The sequence below is a fragment of the Hemiscyllium ocellatum genome, chromosome 15 (genome assembly GCF_020745735.1).
Source record: "Hemiscyllium ocellatum isolate sHemOce1 chromosome 15, sHemOce1.pat.X.cur, whole genome shotgun sequence".
Taxonomy (NCBI): Eukaryota; Metazoa; Chordata; class Chondrichthyes; order Orectolobiformes; family Hemiscylliidae; genus Hemiscyllium; species Hemiscyllium ocellatum.
The window spans coordinates 26,304,779-26,328,016 of record NC_083415.1 but is presented as its reverse complement, the minus strand read 5'-3'; the positions used below and the strand labels follow the sequence as shown (position 1 = coordinate 26,328,016).

Genomic DNA, 23,238 nt, shown 5'->3' with positions numbered 1-23,238 from the left:
GCAAAAAATATACTAAGGATTTGTTTTATTTTTCTGTCACCATTTGTGCTTATGTGCCAGTGCCTTTAGTTGAATGCCATGAAATACTTCTGATCTGTAACGTAGAGGTTTTGAGCTGCTACTGTCTTCTTTCTTTTTGCCACGATCTTATAACTACAGACTTCTCATTCTCTGCTTTAAACCTGCCCACCCATTCAAATATTTGCTGCAGAAGAACTCTTCCACGTTGAGTGTTGAGCGATTTATTTTTTAAAAATAAATTCACTCGGGTATGGGTGTCACTGGCTGGCCCTTCCCTGAATTGCCCTTGAGAAAGTTTTGCTGAATTGCCTTCTTGACCCACTGCAGTCCACCTGGGGCCAAGGAGGATCAAAGTGGAAGAAAGTATTTTGCAGTTGATATTTATTTTGTATTGAATATACTGCAGCACCTTCTTTATGTCGAAATATGGTTAGTTGTTATTGACAGAATGAACATTAATTGTGAATTTTGTTGGGCAAATGTTTTTGTTCCACATTCCCAAATTCATAAAATTAATCTGGTGCAACTGTTCAATAGCAATGGAAAGTATTCCATTTTTACAAGCTTGTACCTTTTTAGCCAGGCCAAATATGGACACAGAAGATATAGTTTTGTTAAAAACTGAACACTGCTATTGTTTTGCCCAATGGTGTAAGACAGTATGATTTTCAGTTGTCAGAGTGATTAAGGGTATTAAACCACTTGTTTGAGACAGTCATTTTCAAATGCATTGTACGTGGTGTAAAGATTTTTCTGACACTTGCACTCAAAAGATGATAACAGATTTCAACACCATAAAATTAAAATTGTCTCTTTGAATTAGCTTTCTTAAATACACTGGAATTTTAAAAAATACTGATTTATCTTTATACTGTTGAGATTGATTTAGTTCTTGGGAGAAATTATACCTAATTAGATCGCATAAAGCGGAATCTTAAAGTGTACAAAATTTGTGAATTGACTGAATTTGTAGGTTTTCTTTCAACTTAATAGAAAGCTCAGACACACAAAGTTTACATCTACACATACATTGGCGAGATAATGTACGTTAAACATCGCAAATAAGGGAACTCATTCACCACTGGGGAAGTGATGGCCTCATGGTGTTATTGTTGGACTGTTAACCCAGAGACCCAGATAATGTCTGGGGGCCACGGTTTGAATCCTGCCATGGCGGATGGAATTTGAATTCAGTAAGACTATCTGGAATTAGGAGTCTAATGATGAACCATGAATCTCTTGTCAGAAAAACTCATCTGGGAAAAAAAACCATTGTTACCTGGTCTGGCTTATATGTGACTCCCAAGCAAAGCAATGTAGTTGACTCTTAACTGCTCTTTGGGCAATTAAGGATAGGCAGTAAATGCTGCCTGGTCAGTGATGCACTAATCCTGTCTGGAAGTTAGCTACATGGTCTGCACTGCATCAGCTACAACACTTGGGTTTCTTAACACTTGATAACATTCTAGGCATCTTGAAGTATCACCTGTGTACAATTGTATCATACTGTGTTAGCGATATCAGTGATGTTTAGCAGCTCTTGTTGACCACATTTCTGGCAAGCACTGCTTGTTTTGTGCTTTCTCAAAGTGTAGTGCTGGAAAAGCACTGCATGTCAGGCAGCATCTGAGGGACAGGAGAATCGATTGTTTTGGGCATAAGCCCTTCAGCCTTCCTGATGAAGGGCTTATGCCCGAAACGTCGATTCTCCTGCTGCTCGGATGCTGCCTGACCTGCGCTTTTCCAGCACTACACTGTTGATTCTGACCTTCAGCATCTGTAGTCCTCACCTTTTTTCCTAGCTTATTACCTATATAAAGCAGACACTACCCCTTGTTATCTGAAAATGAATCTTGTTAAGGGTCACATGAGCTTTTTATTTTAAAATCAACTGGCGGTTTAGAAACAAAATACCTTGTATCTTTGCCGCAGTTAATGAGTTCAGCAATGTGCATTAAGCATTTTTACACTATCAAAATAAGCGAACTGTATAAATGGATACAAGTGTTGGATCTTACATAAACTGATTAAATACTTGAAAAAGAGCAATGAGTTATCAAGAGAAATTGCGTGTTAATATTTCAGTGTAAGATGCATACTGAGAATACCACTGTAGGCTGCTCAGGTCTTAAGCAATCATCCCAATACGAACATTCATTTTAATTTTTTTCATATTATAACAGCAAGCTTGACACAGCATTGTTTATGTACATTTCTGATGTTTCACATTTCCCCCATTAAGTGGTAATTCTGTGGATCCGCTTGTTTTTCTTGCCTTACCTGCTGCTCTGTAGCTATCTATTTATTCCCACTTCCTTTCTCTTTCCCAATTTCAACATTTTTCCCCTCAAGTATTTATTAGAGGTTATTAAATTATTAGAGGTTATTATTTGTGGGCGGCACGGTGGCACAGTGGTTAGCACTGCTGCCTCACAGCGCCTGAGACCCGGGTTCAATTCCCAACTCAGGCGACAGACTGTGTGGAGTTTGCACGTTCTCCCCATGTTTGCGTGGGTTTCCTCCGGGTGCTCCAGTTTCCTCCCACAGTCCAAAGATGTGCGGGGCAGGTGAATTGGCCAGGCTAAATTGCCCGTAGTGTTAGGTAAGGGGTAAATGTAGGGGTATGGGTGGGTTGCGCTTCGGCGGGTCAGTGTGGACTTGTTGGGCTGAAGGGCCTGTTTCCACACTGTAAGTAATCTAATCTAAATCGACTTGAACATATTTTCAGGTTTTGCATTGTCGATCGTAAAAACACATTTTTTTCTTAACTTTTAAGTTGCCCCCGACCATCATAAATGAGACCTCTAATTGTCAACTTCCATAGAAGTAGTTAACTCTTTTTTTTTATTTGCTTTATCAAAATGAATGACAATCTGTGCAAGAACTAATGCTTGAATCAAAAGTGTTTCATGACTTCAGAGTGTCCCAAAGCACTTGACAGATCATGAGTTACTTCGGAAGTCTAGTTACTGTAATAGGATATGTCCTATTAACTCAGCACATAGCAAGACACAGCAAAAAGCAATGAAATAATGAAAAACCAAAAGAAATGTGGATGCTGGAAATCAGAAACGAAAATGGAAATTGCTGATAAAACTCAGGAGATCTGTTTTCCCTGGGGCATCGAAGGCTGAGGGCTGACCTTTATAGAGGTTTACAAAATTGAGGGAAATGGATAGGATAAATAGACAAAGTCTTTTCCCTGGGGTTGGGGAGTCCAGAACTAGAGGGCATAGGTTTAGGATGAGAGGGGAAAGATATAAGGGAGACCTGAGGGGCAACCTTTTCACACAGAGGATGGTATGTGTATGGAATGAGCTGCTAGAGGAAGTGGTGGAGACTGGTACAATTGCAACATTTAAAAGGCGTTTGGATGGGTATATGAACAGGAAGGGTTTGGAGGGATATGGGCCAGGTGCTGGCAGGTGGTGCTAGATTGGGTTGGGATATCTGGTCATCATTGGGTTGGACTAAAGGGTCTGTTTCCATGCTGTTCATCTTTATATCTCTATGACTCTAGATCTGGCAGCATCTGTGGAGAGAAATCTGAGTTAATGTTTTGGGTCCAGTGATGACTCTTCAGGACTGTTTTGAAGTTGAGTTTTTCCAGCAATTTCTGTTTTCAAATGCAGTAATTGATACTTGTTTTCTTTTATTGTTCTTTAACTAGGGCTGGGAGAATACCTATGCTGTTCAAGTGCTATGGGCTTGGTTATGTTCCCCTGATGGGTCAGATGACCTTCTGCTTAAATGTTTCATTGGACTGTGTCTTTTGAGCTGGATCACTTTTTCTTATTTGAAAGTAGTATCACACATTTTGGTTAATTGCACATGATATTAAAAACTGCTTTAGGATGGAATTCCAATCTTTCAACCATAGACAAAACCTGAATATGACTGTAGGGGATCTTAAGGATAGTGACTGAGCCCCATCTTCAGCTGCTTCATCAATGACTTTCCCTCTGGTATAGGGTCAGAAGTAGGGATGACAATTACACTGTGTTCAGCACCATTCACTTTTTCTAAAGTCTGGAAGCAGTCTGTACCAATATACCGCAAAACATGAACAACATTCAGGATTAAATTATTAAATAGCAAGTAACATATGTGCCAGGCACTGACCATCTCCCAACAAAAAAAAAACTATCTCCTTTTCATATTCAATGATAGTATCAACTCTGAATGATCCGCTGTCAACATTCTAGAGATTGCTATTGTCTAAGAACAGAATTAGACCAGCCATATTAATGCAATGCTACAATAGCAAGTCAAAGGCTACGAAGTCTATGGTGAGTAACTGGGCTCATAACTCGATCATCTACAAGAGAGAAGTGTAATGGAATATTGTCTATATGACTGAACAGATTCAACTTCAACTTCAATAACACTTGAGCTCAACACCATTCAAAACACAGCAGTTCTTTTGGCACCTAATCCATGTTCTTAAGCTTTCACTACCTCCAGTACCAACATATAATGGCCAAATGTATGTGTCATCTATAAGATGCACTGCAGCAACTCACCCATACTCCTTCAACAGCACCTTCGAACTCACAATCTCTACCATCTATAAGGGCAAGGGCAGAAGATAAATGGAAAAATTACCAGCAGAACTCCCTCCATGCCACATACTGTTCTGACATGGGAATGTAATGCTATACTGTCACTGGGTCAGAATCCTGGAACTCACTTTCTAACAGTACTCTGAATGTACCTCTACCACATGAACAGTAGTAATTCAAGATGATCCTCCATGGCCATTGTCTCCAGTGGGTATTTTGGGGAAGGGCAGAATTATCATAATTGTGAAGAGCTAGGTTGTGGAGTTTACTGTGTTGCTTTCGATTATAAGAGCGTGGGGAGCCTTCAGCATTCATTTATGGTCTGTGCCCTATGGGTCAGGGGTGGAGGTGTAAGTGCTGCCAATCCTAGGCAGTGTTCATCAGCCAAGGTATAAAGGGTGCATGCAGTCAAGCTCAGTCTGGGCTGTCCCATCTGATCTGTGTGGCTCCAAAGGGCAGTGGGCCTGTGCAACCTTACAAGGAAATGTTTTTGGAATGCGGCATAGCCGGGTGCAGGCATTTGCTCCAGTGAGTGGTCTGAAGCTTGGTGGGTGTGAGTTGTCTGGTGAAGGCTTCAGTGAACAGTACTGTAATAAGCAGTGTTAAAATTAATCTTGCAACGTTCCGTGAGGTTTCCATTACTAACAACTTAACAATGTTAAAGTGAAACAACATTAAAGTGAACAATGTTAAATGTGGACTCTCTGCATTTGGACACCACCTTCTGGAAGTCTGTGACTTCTCCACTCTCCTGAATCATCTCTGATTTCATCTAAAAACTTGATCAAATTTTCATTCAAGATGATTGAATGTGATTTATCTTTATCAGTTCATATGAGATCTCTTTCGGATGCGTATTCAAGTGACAGATGAGTTCCTGTTAAATTATGACTTTTAAACTTAATGTTAGGCCAATCCGTTCATTATCGCCAGTTTTATTTTTCCTTTAATTTGAACAAAATGTAACATTTGGAATCTTTCGGTCCTTTAGCATTATCCTGTGACTAAAAAGCATGGAACATTTGCTTCCCTCCACAACACAAGGTGTGACCCATCTGGTTTGGGTGATTTAGCCTCTTCGAGCACTGCCTTTGACCATTTTACTTATTTAAAGGTACAATAACTGCAAGTTGTTGAGACATTATGACAGCGGTGACTAAAATAACTCCAGAGGTTGGTATCCTATCACTAAGTCACCTTTATTTCCTCGCGGAAAGGCCATGACACCTGGCCTAGATTCCTGAAAGCCAGCTCTATGAATGTAGGTGGCATGTAATGCACAGTACATCACCTTTTGTGCACAGTGTTTCAGAAGAAATCAATTCTAATTTCAGGCAGCAACATGCCCTGTGTTGCATCTCAGATTCAGAGGTAAGTTCAATGCTTGATGGGGAGGGAGAACCCATGGGTTCCAGAGCAGTCAGACTGGCAGTTGAGCCAGGCATATTTTGTTTCCATGCAGTTTGTGGGTTTGTAGCTTTCATATGGTCCATGTGCTTGTTCAGGACTGTCGCACATACCCAACGTCACTGGGTCAGCCATGCCCGTTACCCTTCCAGGGCCGTTTCCATGGTTCCTACAGCAAAGTTCTTTAGGGAAAGTAAAATGTCTCTTTTACTTAGTCTCGTGTCCAGCATAGACATTCCTGATGGTATTTCACTCTCCCCAACCAGACCCCTCCCAGGGCAGGGAAGATATAATTAAATGGGAAGCGGGATAGTTTGTTATCTAGTGAAGCTGTAGGCTGTTTCTTTAAGCCGGTCTTCAAAGTTTGGACTGTTCTTTCTGCCACAACATTGAATGACAGATGGTATGGAGCTGTCCTTAGATGGAAGATATTATTCAAATGTAAGAAATATTCAAATTCCCTGTTGATAAATGTTGGCCTGTTCGTGCCCAGGTAACTTTCCCCATCCCAGATACGGCACAATGTTTACAACTCTAGCTCTTCAATTCTGAACCAACGTTCCTCAAACTGCAAATGCTTAGCACAGATGTGTTGATTCTGGGTCACATTGGCTTCCACAAACAAACTGAAAACTGCTTTTACGAATCTAGAAATGTTCACCAATCGTGTTCACCAGTCAGCTTCGTTCCCTGTACTTGCATCACTGTGGTTTTTGAGCTCACATGACAGTTGTTCTCACTGCAAGTAGGCCTTTTGGTTGAAGTCTTTTATCCTCTCCCACTCACCTCACTCCAGAGTGTTTATTTCTTGCACTGAACTTTGGTTAAAGCACCAATGTCTCCCCTTGTATCAAATTTTCACTTTGAGCCAAATTTTCAACAATATAAGCAGCAACTCACTGAGTCTTTGTCACTGTTGCAGTCCCATGCAGACAGTGCTCCTTCCTAACTGTGTGGTGAATGACATGCTGCAATTAATTTGTGGTATTTTGGATTGGGTGTGTGTCAATTAGCAAACGAGGAAAAGGAATTGAAGACCAGAAGCAGTTTAACATTGCCTGCTAAACCATTTCTGGTTATTTGCTAGACATTTCTCACCAGTTTGCGCAGTAGACTGAGATTAAAGTGAGTCTGAAAATGAAGCAAAAACAGAAATTAATGGAAAAGCTCAGAAGGTCTGGCAGAATTTAGGAAGGGTCAGCAGACCCAAAACATTAACTCTGATTTTCCTTTGCAGATTTTGTTGGACCTGCAGAGCTTTTCCAGCAACTTCAGTTTTTGTCTCTGATTTACAGTATCTGTAGTTCTTTCAGAATGGAAAACCGAAAGAGACAAATCAATCCCATTTTGTTTGCTCCCTGACTTCATCTCCACTATATATCCATAAAATGTTACTATTGAGTGGATTATAAATTTTTTGGTCTTGTTATGCAGCAAATATTGAAAATATTTACAGATAACTGGCTAAGGAAAATATAGTTTTATTTCAGAAACTTCTTACCATTGTATCAGCATGCTATAAGCTTGAGGGAACAAGATCATGGAACATTGCATCATTTTTTTGTGATATGCTGTCTCATTAGCTTATCACAGTCAGACTTCACCTTTTACAGTATCTTTTTTGAAAGAGACAATTTGTTATTTTCATTAATTTGTTTTCCAGCCTTTTTTAAGAGTATGTCTGGGTGATTTTGGGTGAACAGTGTAAATTTTATTTTGGGATCAACTTCTGGAAATAAGTGCTGCAGGTTAAATCACTGACCAAACAGGCTAGTTTAGCAATTTTATTCCACTGATGTTCGTTTTTGTTGCTTTAATGGGTAATCTAACTCTCATGCATACTATGGATGAAGGTGTGAAGGTGTTAAGCTTGTTTTGGAGTATCAGAATGTTGTGTACACAAAAAACTTAAGATGGATTCCAAATGTCAGAAATGTGCCCGAGAGCCGGTTAGCACTGCTGCCTCACAGCGCCAGAGACTCGGGTTCAAGTCCCACCTCGGGTGACTGTCTGTATGGAGTTTGCACATTCTCCCCTTGTCTGTGTTGGTTTCCTCTGGGAGCTCCGGTTTCTTCCCACAATCCAAAAATGTGCAGGTTAGGTGATTTGGCCATGGTAAATTGCCCGTACTGTTAGGTGCAGGGGTAAAATGTAGGGGAATGGGCCTGGGTGAGTTGCTCTTCGGAGGGTTGGTGTGGATTTGTTGGGCTGAAGGGCCTGTTTCCACACTGTAAGTAATTTAAATCTAAAATCTAAGCCAAGACTTTCTCTATGACTAGCATGAGTGGAGAGGAGAAGAAATAAACACCTTTTTTGGTGACCTGGAACAGAAGTTAAAGGAAGATTATGGAGAGATCAGCAAATGAAAAGCAGGGAAAGTGCATTTCTTCCATATGAATAATGTTGGATTTTGGTTTTTAATTAACCCTGACTAGTAATTAAGCAAAACTATTTGTTTTTAAAAGCATCAGTATTGCTTAGCTTTAGTACTTTGATTTTATTTCTATTTTGAAACTCCAGATCCCAAAATCAATCATTTTTGACTAAAATGTACCTTGGTTTAAACACAATAGTTCCTTTCACTGGAAATTATTTGAAGACAATTAACATTGCAATCAAATTGTTTATTTTTAAGGAAAAGTGGAGAAAGATGGTTGAAATTATTTTCACTGTTTGTATTACAGTTTTAATAAGCTAACTACTTTGAGCACTTTCTGTTTTCTTGGTACCACTGTGCATGCTGGTTATACTGTTAGGCTATAGTAGCCCTGATGCCTCATTGACAATTTCCCATTTTGCAATTCCAGGAAATCCGACATCAAGCCAGTGACTTCCCTTGTAAAGTAGCCAAGCTTCCAGAAAATAAAAATCGGAACAGATATAGAGATGTCAGCCCCTGTAAGTACAATGGGAAGGGTCTTGATCACTGTAAAAGGTGTGTTTGTATTGCATCTCAATTTCCTGCTGGAAAAGAATTTACACCTAATTATTAATTGAAAAAAATAGAGAACCTGGTGTTGTAGATTAACAGATACCAATTTTAAATACAGTATTAACTATTGCTCTAAATAGCAACCATTCATTTACTGCATTTTTAATCTAAACCAGCAGTTTGACACCTTTGTACTATTCAGAAGTATGTTAAGCGAATGGTTTTGTTCATTGCAGTTTCAATCTGACCTATTGTTGATGGACTTTTGTCCTTTTTACCAAAATACCAATTGCCCTCTAAATAACTGATATAAAGTGAGCAGGCAGGTATAGACAGGATAGATCGAGTGAATCCTTAGAGTATAAAGGAAGTAGGAGTATACTTAAGAGGGAAATCAGGAGGGCAAAAAGGGGACGTGAGATAGCTTTGGCAAATAGAATTAAGGAGAATCCAAAGGATTTTTACAAATACATTTGAGGACAAAAGGGTAACTAGGGAGAGAATACGACCCCTCAAAGATCAGCAAGGCAGCCTTTGTGTGGAGCCACAGAAAATGGGGAGATACTAAATGAATATTTTGCACCAATATTTACTGTGGAAAAGGATATGGAAGATATAGACTGTAGGAAAATAATGGTGACTTCTTGCAAAATGTCCAGATTACAGAGGAGGAAGTGCTGGATGTCTTGACATGGGTAAAAGTGAATAAATCCCCAGGGCCTGATCAGGTGTACCTGAGAACTCTGTGGAAAGTCAGAGAAGTGATTGCTGGGCCTCTTGCTGAGATGTTTGCATTATCGATATTCACAAGTGAGGTGTTGGAAGATTGGAGGTTGGCAAACGTGGTGCCACTGTTTAAGAAGAACGGTAAAGACAAGCCAGGGAACTATAGACCGGTGAGCCTGACCTCGGTGGGCAAGTTGTTGGAGGGAATCCTGAGGGACAGGATGTACATGTATTTGGAAAGACAAGGACTGAGTCAGGATAGTCAGCATGGCTTTGTGCATGGGAAATCATGTCTCTCAAACTTGATTGAGTTTTTTTTGAAGAAGTAAGGGTTTGGAAGGATATGGGCCGGTGCTGGCAGGTGGGACGAGATTGGGTTGGGATATCTGGTCAGCATGGACAGATTGGACCGAAGGGTCAGTTTCCATGCTGTACATCTCTATGACTGTAAGTAACAAAGCGGATTGATGAGGGCAGAGCAGTAGATGTGATCTATATTGCCTTAAATAAGTCATTCGACAAGGTTCCCCATGGGAGACTGATTAGCAAGGTTTGATCTCATGGAATACAGGGAGAACTAGCCATTTGGATGCAGAACTGGCTCAAAGGTATAAGACAGAGGGTGGTGGTGGAGGGTTGTTTTTCAGACTGGAGGCCTGTGACCAGTGGAGTGCCACAAGGATCAGTGCTGGGTCCTCTACTTTTTGTCATTTACGTAAATGATTTGGATGCGAGCATAAGAGGTACAGTTAGTAAGTTTGCAGATGACACCAAAATTGGAGGTGTAGTGGACAGCGAAGAGGGTTACCTCAGATTACAACAGGATCTGGACCAGATGGGCCAGTGGGCTGAGAAGTGGCAGATGGAGTTTAATTCAGATAAATGCGAGGTGCTGCATTTTGGGAAAACAAATCTTAGCAGGATTTATACACTTAATGGTAAGGTCCTAGGGAGTGTTGCTGAACAAAGAGACCTTGGAGTGCAGGTTCATAGCTCCTTGAAAGTGGAGTTGCAGGTAGGTAGGATAGTGAAAAAGGCGTTTGGTATGCTTTCCTTTATTGGTCAGAGTATTGAGTACAGGAGTTGGGAGGTCATGTTATGGCTGTACAGGACATTAGTTAGGCCACTGTTGTGTGCAGTTCTGGTCTCCTTCCTATCGGAAAGATGTTGTGAAACTTGAAAGGGTTCAGAAAAGATTTACAGGGTTGGAGGATTTGAGCTATATGGAGAGGCCGAACAGGCTGGGGCTGTTTTCCCTGAAGCATCGGAGTCTGAGGGGTGACCTTATAGAGGTTTACAAAATTATGAGGGGCATGGATAGGATAAATAGACAGTCTTTTCCCTGGGGTTGGGGAGTCTAGAACTAGAGGGGATAGGTTTAGGGTGAGAGGGGAAAGATATAAAAGAGACCTAAGGGGCAACCTTTTCACACAGAGGGTGGTATGTGTATGGAATGAGCTGCCAGAGGAAGTGGTGGAGACTGCTACAATTACAATGTTTAAGAGGCATTTGGATAGGTATATGAATAGGAAGGGTTTGAAGTGATATGGGCTGGGTGCTGGCAGGTGGAACTAGATTGGGTTGGAATATCTGATCGGCATGGACAGGTTGGACCGAAGGGTCTGTTTCCATGCTATACATCTATGACCTCAGAGAACCTTAAAGCAAACCGTGTATATTTTAAAAGGGAAAATACAAATATCTTCACTGAATCACTAACTATACATTTGGAGCACCTCATTGCCAAGTCATATCAGGGTCACTAGTTTACTGTTGACTAATTAATTATTTTTAACAAAACTGATGTGATTTTACAGCATTGTTGAATGCAGTCCTTCATCTTTTATCAAAAATGACAGTTGCCAGCTTGAAGTTGTGCCCGTAGTTTTGACTGTTATGCCACCTGATGAAGATAACATTGAACATGGTTAAAGTAATCAGTTAATTTCTTCTGAATAAATTGCTTAAATAACAAAATGAATAATTGTCAAACTAGTTCATTTTTCATTATGGCCACTACAATTGGGAGCAAACTAAATTCCACTACAAAAAAGTGGCAAATCATATGCACCACATACTTAGTATCTCGAACTTTAAAATTCTTCTCTTGTTGCATAGGTTTTGGAGTTTGACGAGTGTGTGAACAGTTAAGTCTTAGTACTGTTATGGTGCAGTGGTAGTATCCCTATCTCCTGACTTTAAGTCCCACCTACTCTAGAGCTGTATTACAGCACAACCGAAGACACCACCCTGACAGAACTTTCTATTTTAAATGGTAATTGACCTAATTATAGCATTAAAAGTTGTATGCAAGTGGAAAATTGAAAAAGGAATATTGATTGAGTATATGGTTTGATCAGAAGAACGTAATCAAAATTTATGAATTAAAACAGTCCTGTACTGTCCATAAACCTTGAAAATGTTTGAGGTGTCTGATCTTACCATGAACCTTGACTTGTAATTAATGTTTACTTGGGTGCCTTCCTTGTTTGAAGAGCTTGGTATCCCCTGGTCACTCTAAACCCTGTCACCCTCCCTTCTCCAGCCCAGTGTCATTGGTCTTGTGCTTTAACAGTTTGTCAGTACTGATTTATTGCCTTATCCTGTAACCAGTTCAAACCCAGAACCCATTGGCTACCATTATATCGAATAGTCAAGACTCTTTAAAATGAGGTTAGAAATATAGCTACTTGTAGTAAAACGCTATGAAGTGTAATTAGGGCACTTCCAGAAGAGAGATGGAACAGGATGCAAGAGAAGCCTGTTCAAAGTATGCAGGAGGGGGAAAAAAAAGATCTGTGGCAAATTGAATTGCAATTTTTGTTAACAAATGGAGCCACAGCAAAGAAGCGTGATTGAAGTGACCCAAAGAACTGCAGGACAGATAAATGCAAGAAGATTAACAAAAAAATCTAATGCAGTGCATCAAATAGTCATCAATAAAAGTTTGTGATTTTTATTAATTTGGCCACCTACATTGAAGATTAGAGGTAGTTTGCCTTTTATACAACAAGCCAGCATTCCCAATCAACTACATTCTGTTTTTAAATTCAGGCCACAGACTTAAGGTGCTATAAGGGGAGTATGTACTTTTGAATATTATGACTTCAGAGATAATTCTTTTTAAGAAGAAATTCAAGCTTCCAATTAATCGCTGAAAGGATGATGAGAATTCATCATTTAGGACTTTACTGTAACTAATTAGCATTTTATCCTTTAAGTTTCAATAAAATGTTTCCCTTTTTGTTTTCCAATAGAAAACTAGCTTCAAGTACAGTGTAAAGTATATGTATGAAATAGACATCCAAATTTCACTATCAGTCACGTGTTTCTTGGCATTCAAAAAAATCACATCTTCTATTCATTTCTCACTCTGGAAACGTTTACGGTTAGAACTATTTCACTGCAAGATTTCTTTTGAGAATCTTTCTTTTGTGCAAGCCAGCAAATCTTTCATCCTTGTTTTACTCTTCAAGAATTTTCTTTTCAATCCAATTATTAGCTCCTAACCACATTCCTGTATGGTGAACTATAGTGTCTTATTGACCACAGCTGTTCTCCAAGATCCTGACTGAGAATTTTCAGGGATATCTTCAGCTCTTCCCAAATCCAAGGTAATATGAATCTGGGGCTGTTATCACTTGTGTAGTTGATTCAAGGTCCTGAATTATCTTGGAATTAAATGGACAGTTTGTAGCACAGCTGTTTCTAACTTTTAACAGATTCTCAACTTTTTTTTTCTGATACTTTGCTACTGACAGCTTATCCACTGTTAGCACATATGCTGCTCTTGTTGTTTCCAAATGGACCTTCTAATCTAAAAATCGAGTCTTGCTGTCAGGCAGGTCACATGATTCCTTTCAGTTATTTTAAAAATGTTGTCCCAAAGTATAGCAATCTTTCAGCAATATTTGTAACAAAAAGCCTTGAGCCAGGAAACGCAAGTCACTTTAAGATGGCACTTCTCATCCTAGAGAAAATTAAGCATTGCATTTTTTAACCTTGCTACAACAGCAAATCAACAACACCTTCATTTAATATAACCTATGAATTTGTTTAGAAATTGAAATTGATGTGAATCTCTTAATTGTAATGGGCCAGCTTTGAAAACTTGGATTTTGCTGTGCAGAAAAGCACTGCAGAATTTCTCCTTTTGTATTTCCCTTTCAAGAAAAAAAATCATTTCCACACTACTAAAAAAAAGTATGCTTGCTTCATCATGAGTTTTATACTAAATTAATTTTAGTGCAGCGTGATCAGTAGACCCATCATTTCTTGAGTTCTTAAGATGAATTGCATCTTTCTTCAGTTTAGTTTACTGCTGTATGCATAATGAAATTGACAATATTTACAAATATCTGAAAGATTTGGTTTTCTATGTTAACTTTGTTAAAATTGGTTATAGTTTCATTTTAAAACATGTGACCTACAGACCAGTAACAGGTTTCAGATCTTTTTAAGCTGGACTGTCCCAGACCTATTGAACTTCTTATGCTATTTGTCCTAGTTGACATCTTCTGAAGAATGCAATTGATGCGTTGTTTTTCTCAAAACTGCAAAATCATCCAACTAGTTAATGTTACTTTAAACATGTGTCCTGTGTTGCAGCTTGATTGGTATGTCCTGACCATTCATGTTTTGGCAAAACTATAAATGAAGTATAATGCTCACCAGTAATCTTTCTTTTCTGTAAACATGAAGTTGATCACAGTCGAATTAAGCTACAACAAGGTGATAATGATTATGTGAATGCAAGCTTGATTAAAATGGAAGAGGCACAAAGGAGCTACATTCTGACTCAGGTGAGCAATTTTAAGAGGCACGCAGAACAAAATAAATTTTCCTTCAACTACATATTAGTTTTATTTAACATAGATGTCAGTATATTATTGGTGCTAAGTCTCCAGTTAATTCCTGAAATACCATTTTGAGCATTCAGCATAAACAAAGACACCAAGTTAAGGGAAGATGAGAGCTGAAAATGTGTTGCTGGTTAAAGCACAGCAGGTCAGGCAGCATCCAAGGAACAGGAAATTCGACGTTTTGGGCCAGAAATTTCCTGATGACGGGCTCTGGCCCGAAATGTCGCATTTCCTGTTCCTTGGATGCTGCCTGACCCGCTGTGCTTTAACCAGCAACACATTTTCAGCTCTGATCTCCAGCATCTGCAGACCTCACTTTTTACTCTAAGGGAAGATGAGACTCAAGAATTAAATATTCTATCTTTTCATACGCAATGTGGTTCAGTAAAACTTAATATTGTCCAAACTCATTTGATTTGATTCCTTTTCTCTAGCAGCAAGGAAGCTTTGGTTCTGTATGTTTGGGACTTTTAAACCTATGTTTGTTGCAAGATGTGATTGCCCATTGTCACCTTTCCCTCCATGTTATTGAATTTAGAAAACTAAACATAAATTACAAACTCTTTTCTGACGACAGCTAAAGTTGTGTTTTGCAAAAAAGTATATAAATTCAATTATTGGAATTCTGTGGTACTTGTTATGGATGTGTATTTTTAGTAGTTGTACAATATTTCATGTAAAAAAAAATCTGAAGTTTTTGCTTCCCTGAATATTGAAGTATGCCTTTTAAGTTTCCAATAACTAATATAATTCAGAAATTAGAAATTCACATTAAAGCATATTGATCTAGCCATTAACTCTTGCAGATAGGTGAATTGGAAGTATATGATATTATAAACACCGTATTATAAAAAGTCATGCTTCAAATTTGATCCAGTGCCATTTGGAAATATGCAGAAAAATTGTTTTCAACTTCCAATTTTGTCACCTCTGGGGCAGGTGGGATTTGAATAGAGATTTTCTAGCCCAGAGTATGGACACTACCACTGCCAAAAGGCAATCCCTCCACCCCACCCCCAAAAGAACCTTTATTCTGAGCATGATTTAAGGGACATGCATTTATATAATATATTTCACAATCTTTAGAATATCATGATACCAATTAATAATTACTTTTTGAAGTGGTCAGTTGTAAAGTAGAAAACTGTGACAGCCAGTTTGCATACAGCAAGGTTTTCCAAGCAGCTATGAGATATGTAATCAGGTAATTTCTTATAGTGAACTTGACTGACAGATAAGTACTGGCCAGAGCACTGGAAGAACTCGCCTGCGTTTGGTAGAATAGTGAGATCGATAGTGATTGGAATGTGAGATCTTTTATATCCTCTTTAAAAGGGAGGCAAATTTTAAATCAATCTCTCATTTGAAAGATGACATGTCCATCAGTTAATCACTGAGTACAATGCTGATGTGCCAGATTGGATTTTATGTTCTGGAGTTGGCGTTCAGCTTGCGGTTTCTGAGTAAGGTGAGAGGGCTGACAATGAGCCTCTTCTTTTAAAAAAAAACTTAGAATACACCATTTGAAACTTTCAAATCTCGGATGGTGATAATATTCAGACTTGTGTGAGAAGTTAGTAACTTCGATTTGTAGAACTTAAGTTTTTTAGATTTTGTGTTGCATGCCAGCAGGTAAGATTAATGTTTAACGTTAATGTAAAAAAAAACTGCTTTCTCTACACAGATGCTATTGGACCTGCTGGGTTTTTTCCAGGAATTTTTATTTTTGTTCCTAATCAATGTTTGTTTTTGGTTTACAGGGTCCTCTTCCAAATACCTGTGGTCATTTCTGGGAAATGGTTTGGGAGCAGAAATCTAGGGGCGTTGTCATGCTCAACAGAGTGATCGAAAAGGGATCAGTAAGTAATTGACTATATTCCTATTCATCTTGAGTCATTGACAGTTTCAACAGCTCTGTGCAATCTGTAGTCAAAAATGGTATGAAACTAGATGTTTTCTCATTTGAAAGTAATTAGGATTGTAAATCAAATTTATCCTTAACTTAGATAATGATGCCAGCAGTAGTTGATCTTTATTAAAGATGGGGATCATAAGTAAAGAACTTAGCTACTTTTTTTTATAGAGGTTTCTTGATTTAATAAACCATGATTATAGAATTTAGTTGTGTAATCAATATTTGTTCTCCCTCGGACCAGGCAATAGTTATTTGAAAGTAAAGAACAGCATAATGCTTTAAAAATGCATTAAGTCAAAACTTTTCATCATGCACTCATTATTGCATACATATGGTGATCAATATAAAGGGGAGCAATGTTGTATACTGTATCAGAAGAGTATTTATTGGCTGGCAAGTGTTCCCTGATTGCTGCAAGAGTTAGTTGCATTTTGGAAGTAATTTGGTTTGCACTTTTCTGGGAGGAGATGTTTTTGATTTTTTTTTTAAAAATCATTAATTGGCTTAACCTGAATTCTCGATATTTTTAATCAACCTATTCAAATGTGTTGAACGGTCCTCGAGAGCAGGTGAGAGTTGAATCAGACTCCCTGGTGTATGTTACCCCTAAATAGTTGATTATATGTCATGGTATTCTAAGAGATCCCCAAACCCACTAGCTTGGGTTTTCTGCATTGCCAATCCAAGCATATTATCATTATGCCACCATCTCACCACCTGCACTAAAAGCTTAGTAAAACACCAAACACTCTATTTCTTTGATTGCATGAAAGGCAGGTTAGCTGTAATCTTAGTTTGATTATTGAAGGAATGGAAGCTGGCAACTTCTAATGGAAGCTACATTGAAGAAGCTTCATAAATCAGGTGAAAGTAACAAGGTAGATCTCCAAAAAATGAAACCTGATGGATTCAATACACTTTGATTCTGTGGGTTACCTAGGGTACGCAAACCAGGGGCCCCCTCAGACCCATAGTCTCACTCCCTGGCACATTGACATACAGACTAGCAAAACAACTCCACCGAAAACTCATGCCACTCTATCCACTCCACCCAAGAATTCCTCAACATTATCAATGACACCAAAAAGGAAGAGGATGAAATAATGGTCTCCTTTGCCATGACAGCCCTATTAAGATCAGTTAACATCAGCATGGCCAAAGAAACACTGACCACACTACTGGACGAACCCAGGACTCAAACACCAGGCAGCACCAACCCAATCAGCAAGGACAACATCCACAAGCTAGTTAACCTGTGCCTCACTGCCCACTTCATCTTCAATGACAAGACCTACAAACAAATTAATGGAACACCCATGGGATCAGCAATATCAAGCTCCTTAGCAGAGGCGGTAGTGCACAGACCAAAATGGACCAAATTAGAGGAAACTTACAACACCGTCAATAACATCCTTACTGGCATAAATTTCACAAAAGAGGAGGAGAACAACAGACTCCCCTTCCCAGATGTCATAGTGGAACGAACAATTAATGGAGAACTGCAAGACCAGCGTCTGCAGGAGAGCAACGCACACAGGCCAGATAGTTAATTACGGGAGCAATCACCCCGACATCCACAAATGGAGCTGCATCAGGATATTATTTAAATGGGCCACAACACACTGCAGCACCTAGGAACCACGAGTAGCAGAAGAAAAATGCCTAGACGGTGTATTCAGGAGCAACGGGTATCCAATAAACACAGTCTGCCGATTCTTAAACAAGTAGACACAACATGCCCAGAAACGTTCACCACATTACTTCACATCAAAGACATCTCTGAGATGACTACTGGACTACTCACCCCATGGCACCATAGTAGCCCACAAATCTACTCACACACTGAAACAGCTACTGATGAAACTAAAGGACCCTATACCACCAACCAGCAAAACAAATGTCATTTACGAAATACCCTGCAAGGAGTAGAACAAATACTGCATCGGACAGACGGGCAGAAAACTTACCACCAGGATACGTGAACACCAACTAGCCACCAAAAGACATGACCCACTATCACGAGTATCCTTACACACATGCAAAGTGCACCACTTTGGCACAATGTGCCTATCCTAGGACAGGCTAAGCAGAGAGACACAGGAATTCCTAGAGGCCTGATATTCAAACTGGAACTCCATTTAATAAAACATTGATTTGGACCACGTTTACCAACCTCTGAGGAAAAGAATCAGAAATGATATCACCTTACCTTAACAAACCAAGACACAGAAAGCAGGACATAACACCAGTGCTTCTCTGGAGGGTTACTGATGATGTTACCTAGCACGGTGATGAAACATCTGAAAACAAACCTTCCAGCTCAGCAAGCAAAGTAAAACCTGAAGCTGGCAATTGCCTAGTTTGAAGATAATGGGAGAATTTCTCATAAACTTTTGTGTTGTCTTGCAATTTAAAGTAGCCAGCTGAATTAGCTTGGAAGTATTGAAAAATAACCAGAATCCAGGCTGAGGCATTCGCAGTCAAGTGAGAGTAAATGGAAACAGTTGCAGCTAAGAAATTGTCAGATGACCATGGCTCATTTATGGTTTGCCACAGAAGTCAGTTGCTTTAATATACTGTACTGTATTCTTGGAGGAAAAAAGAAGTAAACTTGAGGGTGTGAATAATATAGATATAAGCTAAAGTGTTAATTGTATTTATCTTGTTAAATTTGTTCTATACTTTGTTTTAAAAAGTAAAATGTGCATAATTGTTAAAATAAGGTATTCAGATTTCTCTTAAATATTAGTAGTTCTCAACTGGGTTCATAATATGTTCATCCATGAAAACTAATTGGAGTGCTATACTTCCATTTTTCTTACCTCATGAAATGTTCTTATCTCACCAACTGTATAATTTCTTCAGTATATCCTGTTAGAATTGTCATTGTTTTAATCTGAAGCTGATTATTAAAAACCTTTTTAAATATTGACTTTTAATAGGAGGCAAGGTGCTTGTGTAAAACTTTTTTTTGTTGTGCTGCTACTTTTGTGTGCTTTAAGGTATAGCTAGAAAGCTTTTAGGATTGTTTTATTTCCATTAATCCACAAAGTTACTATCTAGCCAAAAATAACTTTAAGTGTTAGTTCAGTAACAGGAATATCTTTTCAAAATAGAAGAAATAGTGAGTTGGTTCACTTTTAATAGCATAAAACACTTTGGTTAGTACAAGATGAATACCAGTTTTTTTTAAAGATTCCTTTCAATTCTAGGTAAAATGTGCACAGTACTGGCCAAGTAAAGAAGGAGGAGAAATGATATTCCCAGACACCCAATTCAAGTTAACATTAATTTCTGAAGATGTGAAATCATATTATACAGTGCGGCAATTAGAAGTGGAAAACCTTGCTGTAAGTAGTTCAGACTGAATTTGGGAACTTTGGACTTTTGAGTTAGAACTCTTTTTATCGGATATAATGTAGAACTCAACATTGTTGCTGATTTCCACCAGAATCAAATCCCTTTAGCACACCGCTTGTTGCATCTTGCCAACCTGAAAAAGACACATTTACTTTTACTCTTTAACAAAACAATCATTGAGCCATGCAAATATGTTGCACCTTCCATGAGATTTTACTTTCCTTGATAACCTTTGTGGTACCTTATCAAATGCTTTCTGGGAATCCAAGTACAGTGCTTCATTTGATTCACCTTTTATCCGCAGCGTATGTGTGCCTCCTCAAAGAACTCCATTAGTTTGATCAAATATGATTTCCCTTTCACAAAACCTGTTTAAGCTCCCTACAGTAATTTAAATGACATCTAATATTTTTCCTTTGATAAAATGCTAAGCTAGCTGGCCTATATTTTCTACTTTCTGACTCCCTATGTTGTATACATTTATATATGAACATACTCCAACCTACTGCTAAGGGCTTATACACAACTCCTAAAAGTGACTTCTTTCCTTTATCACATCTTATTTCTATCCTAACTGTGGTTATTTCCAAAATGATAATTAATGTAGTTGAAAATATTTAAAATGTTCTAGAAGCTTGGAATTTATATATTGTCTATTAACTTCTAAAAGTGTTTATAAGACAGACAGACTACCAGTTTATATTAGTCAGCTTGCTGCTGTCGCTTGTTCTTCCCAAGTTTTGTTAGCATCAATTAATGAGATGACTGAAATTCCAAACAAACATTATATTTTGGAAGATGTATTAAAGTTTTAAAGCTTTCTATGATACTTTACATTGACATTTATTGCTTTGTTATTGCTGTCTGTCTATCTAGACCAAAGAAACCAGGGAAATATTGCACTTTCATTATACCACATGGCCTGATTTTGGAGTTCCAGAATCACCTGCTTCATTCCTGAACTTTCTTTTCAAAGTGAGGGAATCTGGCTCATTAAATCCAGAGTACGGACCTATTATGATTCATTGCAGTGCAGGGATAGGACGATCTGGCACTTTTTCTTTGGTTGATACTTGCCTCCTTCTGGTAAGTAAATTTTGATATTTTGTATAGATCCCTTACAGAATTCTGTGTTTGGTTTAAATAATTTCGTCCTTCAACAAAAAAAAAACGACTTTGCATGCGTGGGAGGAAATTTTGTTCATCAAATTATATATTTCTCTTTCTGGACACTATTTTCAAGACAAAACAGATTACCTATCTGCACATTATACCCAATTATATTGTGCCCTTTTCTGATCATCATTAGCCAAGAATGTCTCAAGAAACGAGAAAGAAGATAAAGAGAAAAACAACTGGAGTACAAATCACGTTTTTTTAAAAAAAAACTGTTTGAGAGCCCACCTTTACTGAAGGAAGTTCATGTGTTTTCTGAAAAGCCTCTAAAGGAAATGTTGCTGCAAGCTCAGTATTTTGCGTAATACATATTTCTATGACAAGGCCATTAATCCAACAGTCTATTGGTAGAAAAAAACAGTTTTTTTAAGTTGATGCACAGCCTCAAATTTACAACCTTTTTACTGCTATTAATTTGCTCCTGATATTTACAACTAATGTTACAAAGCTTCCACAGATTATGCTAGCAGTCCTGAAGCAAGTTGTGTTTTCTGGCCAGCATCACTATGCTCCACATTCCAGATAACCATGATTTACTGTCAGTTCAGTTACAACTTTTAACATTGATGAAAATATCTCAGCAAATTCTAAAAAAATTGAATTCAATACTTTTAAAAAGTTCTCTATATGGGTAAATGTGTGTACCTATTATATCAAGATACTGTAACAAGAATTCAGGATACCTTGTCCTAAAGTGCTCAAATAAAAATGATTGGAACTGGATATCTGAACTGTGATTTTCCTGGCTTAATCCTTAATGTATGACTCATTGGCAGATGGACAAGCGGAAAGATCCTTTGTCTGTGAATATTAAAGAAGTTTTATTAGAAATGAGGAAGTATCGTATGGGTCTCATTCAGACAGCTGATCAAATGCGTTTCTCCTATATGGCTATTATTGAAGGGGCCAAATTCATTATGGGAGACTCCTCTGTGCAAGTAAGTACTTCAATTTGTTAATTGCTTTTGATCATTAAGAAAACCTTACACCAGGATATTTTGTAGCACATCACATGCAACATAACATTTCTGAAGTGTTGCACAGTCAAATACAATGGCCAGCTTAGGCACATAAAGGTGCCACTAACATCAAGTTAGATAGTTGACTGTTTTAGTGGTATTAGATGAGGGATCAATTATGACAGTGAACTGGTTGACGTTAGTAGTGCCTTGGAACCTTAGGCACATCTGATGTTTCTCTTTAATAGGTTAACTGAAAGGGTAGTACCTCCAATTTGCATTACCTTCTGTGCTTCAGTCTGGAACACAGCTTTAATCCGCAGTCTTCTGACTCTAACCAAACTGATGCTTACAGAAGACTTTATCATTTGGTTTCTAAACAAAACGTATCAGTAAAATAAACAAAACTAAGATTTAACTGATAATACATAGAGAATGAAATTGTGTATTATACTGGACTTTGAGCAGGCTAGACAAAAACAAATCTATTGCGTGACAAAGTAATAACGTAAAACCCATTATTGTTAAGTACATTATCCAGGTGGCAAAACCTGTTCTATAAATGACCCGCTTAAAGGTGAGGGCCTAGTTGTATTATTGCTAGACTATAAATTCAGAAACTCAGCTATTCTGGAGATCTGGGTTTTGAAACCTGCCACGGCAGATGGTGGGATTTGAATTCAAATTTTAAAAATCTGGAATTAAGAATCTACTGATGACTGCAAAATCATTGTCGATTGTTGGAAAAACCCACCTGGTTCACTAATGTCCTTCAGGGAAGGAAATCTGCCATCCTCACCTGGTGTGGCCTACATGTGACTCCAGACCTAAAGCTGTGTGATTGACACTCAATTGCCCTCTGAAAAGGCCTACCAAGCCATTCAGTGGTATCAGTTGCTACCAAGGCTCAAAAGAAATGAAGCCAGATGGATCACCAGGCATCGGACACAACAGTCCTGTCAACTCCGCCAAGTTTTCCTTAACATCTGGGAGTTAGTGCCAAAATTGGAAGAGCTGACTCAGACTTGTCAAGCAACGGCCTGACATTGTCTGTAAGGTACGACTGTCCCATGCACCACCATCACCATCCCTGGATATGTCCTGTCTCACCAGAACCAACCCAGCAGAGGTGGTGGCACAGTGGTACACAATCGGGAGGGAGTTGCCCTTGTGAGTTTTCAACATTGACTCTGGACCCCACAAAGTCTCGTGGCTTCAAGTTAAATATGGGCAAGGAAACCTCCTGATTACCACGTACCATCCTCCTTTAGCTGATGAATCAGTATTCCTCCATGTTGAACAACACTTAGAGGAAGAT

The 23,238-nt window shown here is 38.6% G+C and overlaps 1 protein-coding gene across 2 annotated transcripts in view; it reads left to right on the top strand.

Moving 5' to 3' along the window:
• Nucleotides 1-23,238, top strand: part of LOC132822914 (tyrosine-protein phosphatase non-receptor type 1-like) — an 87,012-nt gene that overhangs the window by 50,361 nt on the left and 13,413 nt on the right. For both annotated transcript variants that reach the window (XM_060836319.1, XM_060836320.1), the window contains exons 2-7: nt 8,798-8,888; nt 14,350-14,450; nt 16,271-16,369; nt 19,638-19,775; nt 20,662-20,871; nt 21,738-21,899. In XM_060836319.1, the coding sequence (XP_060692302.1) occupies nt 8,798-8,888; nt 14,350-14,450; nt 16,271-16,369; nt 19,638-19,775; nt 20,662-20,871; nt 21,738-21,899 (801 nt within the window). The remainder of the gene's footprint in view (nt 1-8,797; nt 8,889-14,349; nt 14,451-16,270; nt 16,370-19,637; nt 19,776-20,661; nt 20,872-21,737; nt 21,900-23,238) is intronic.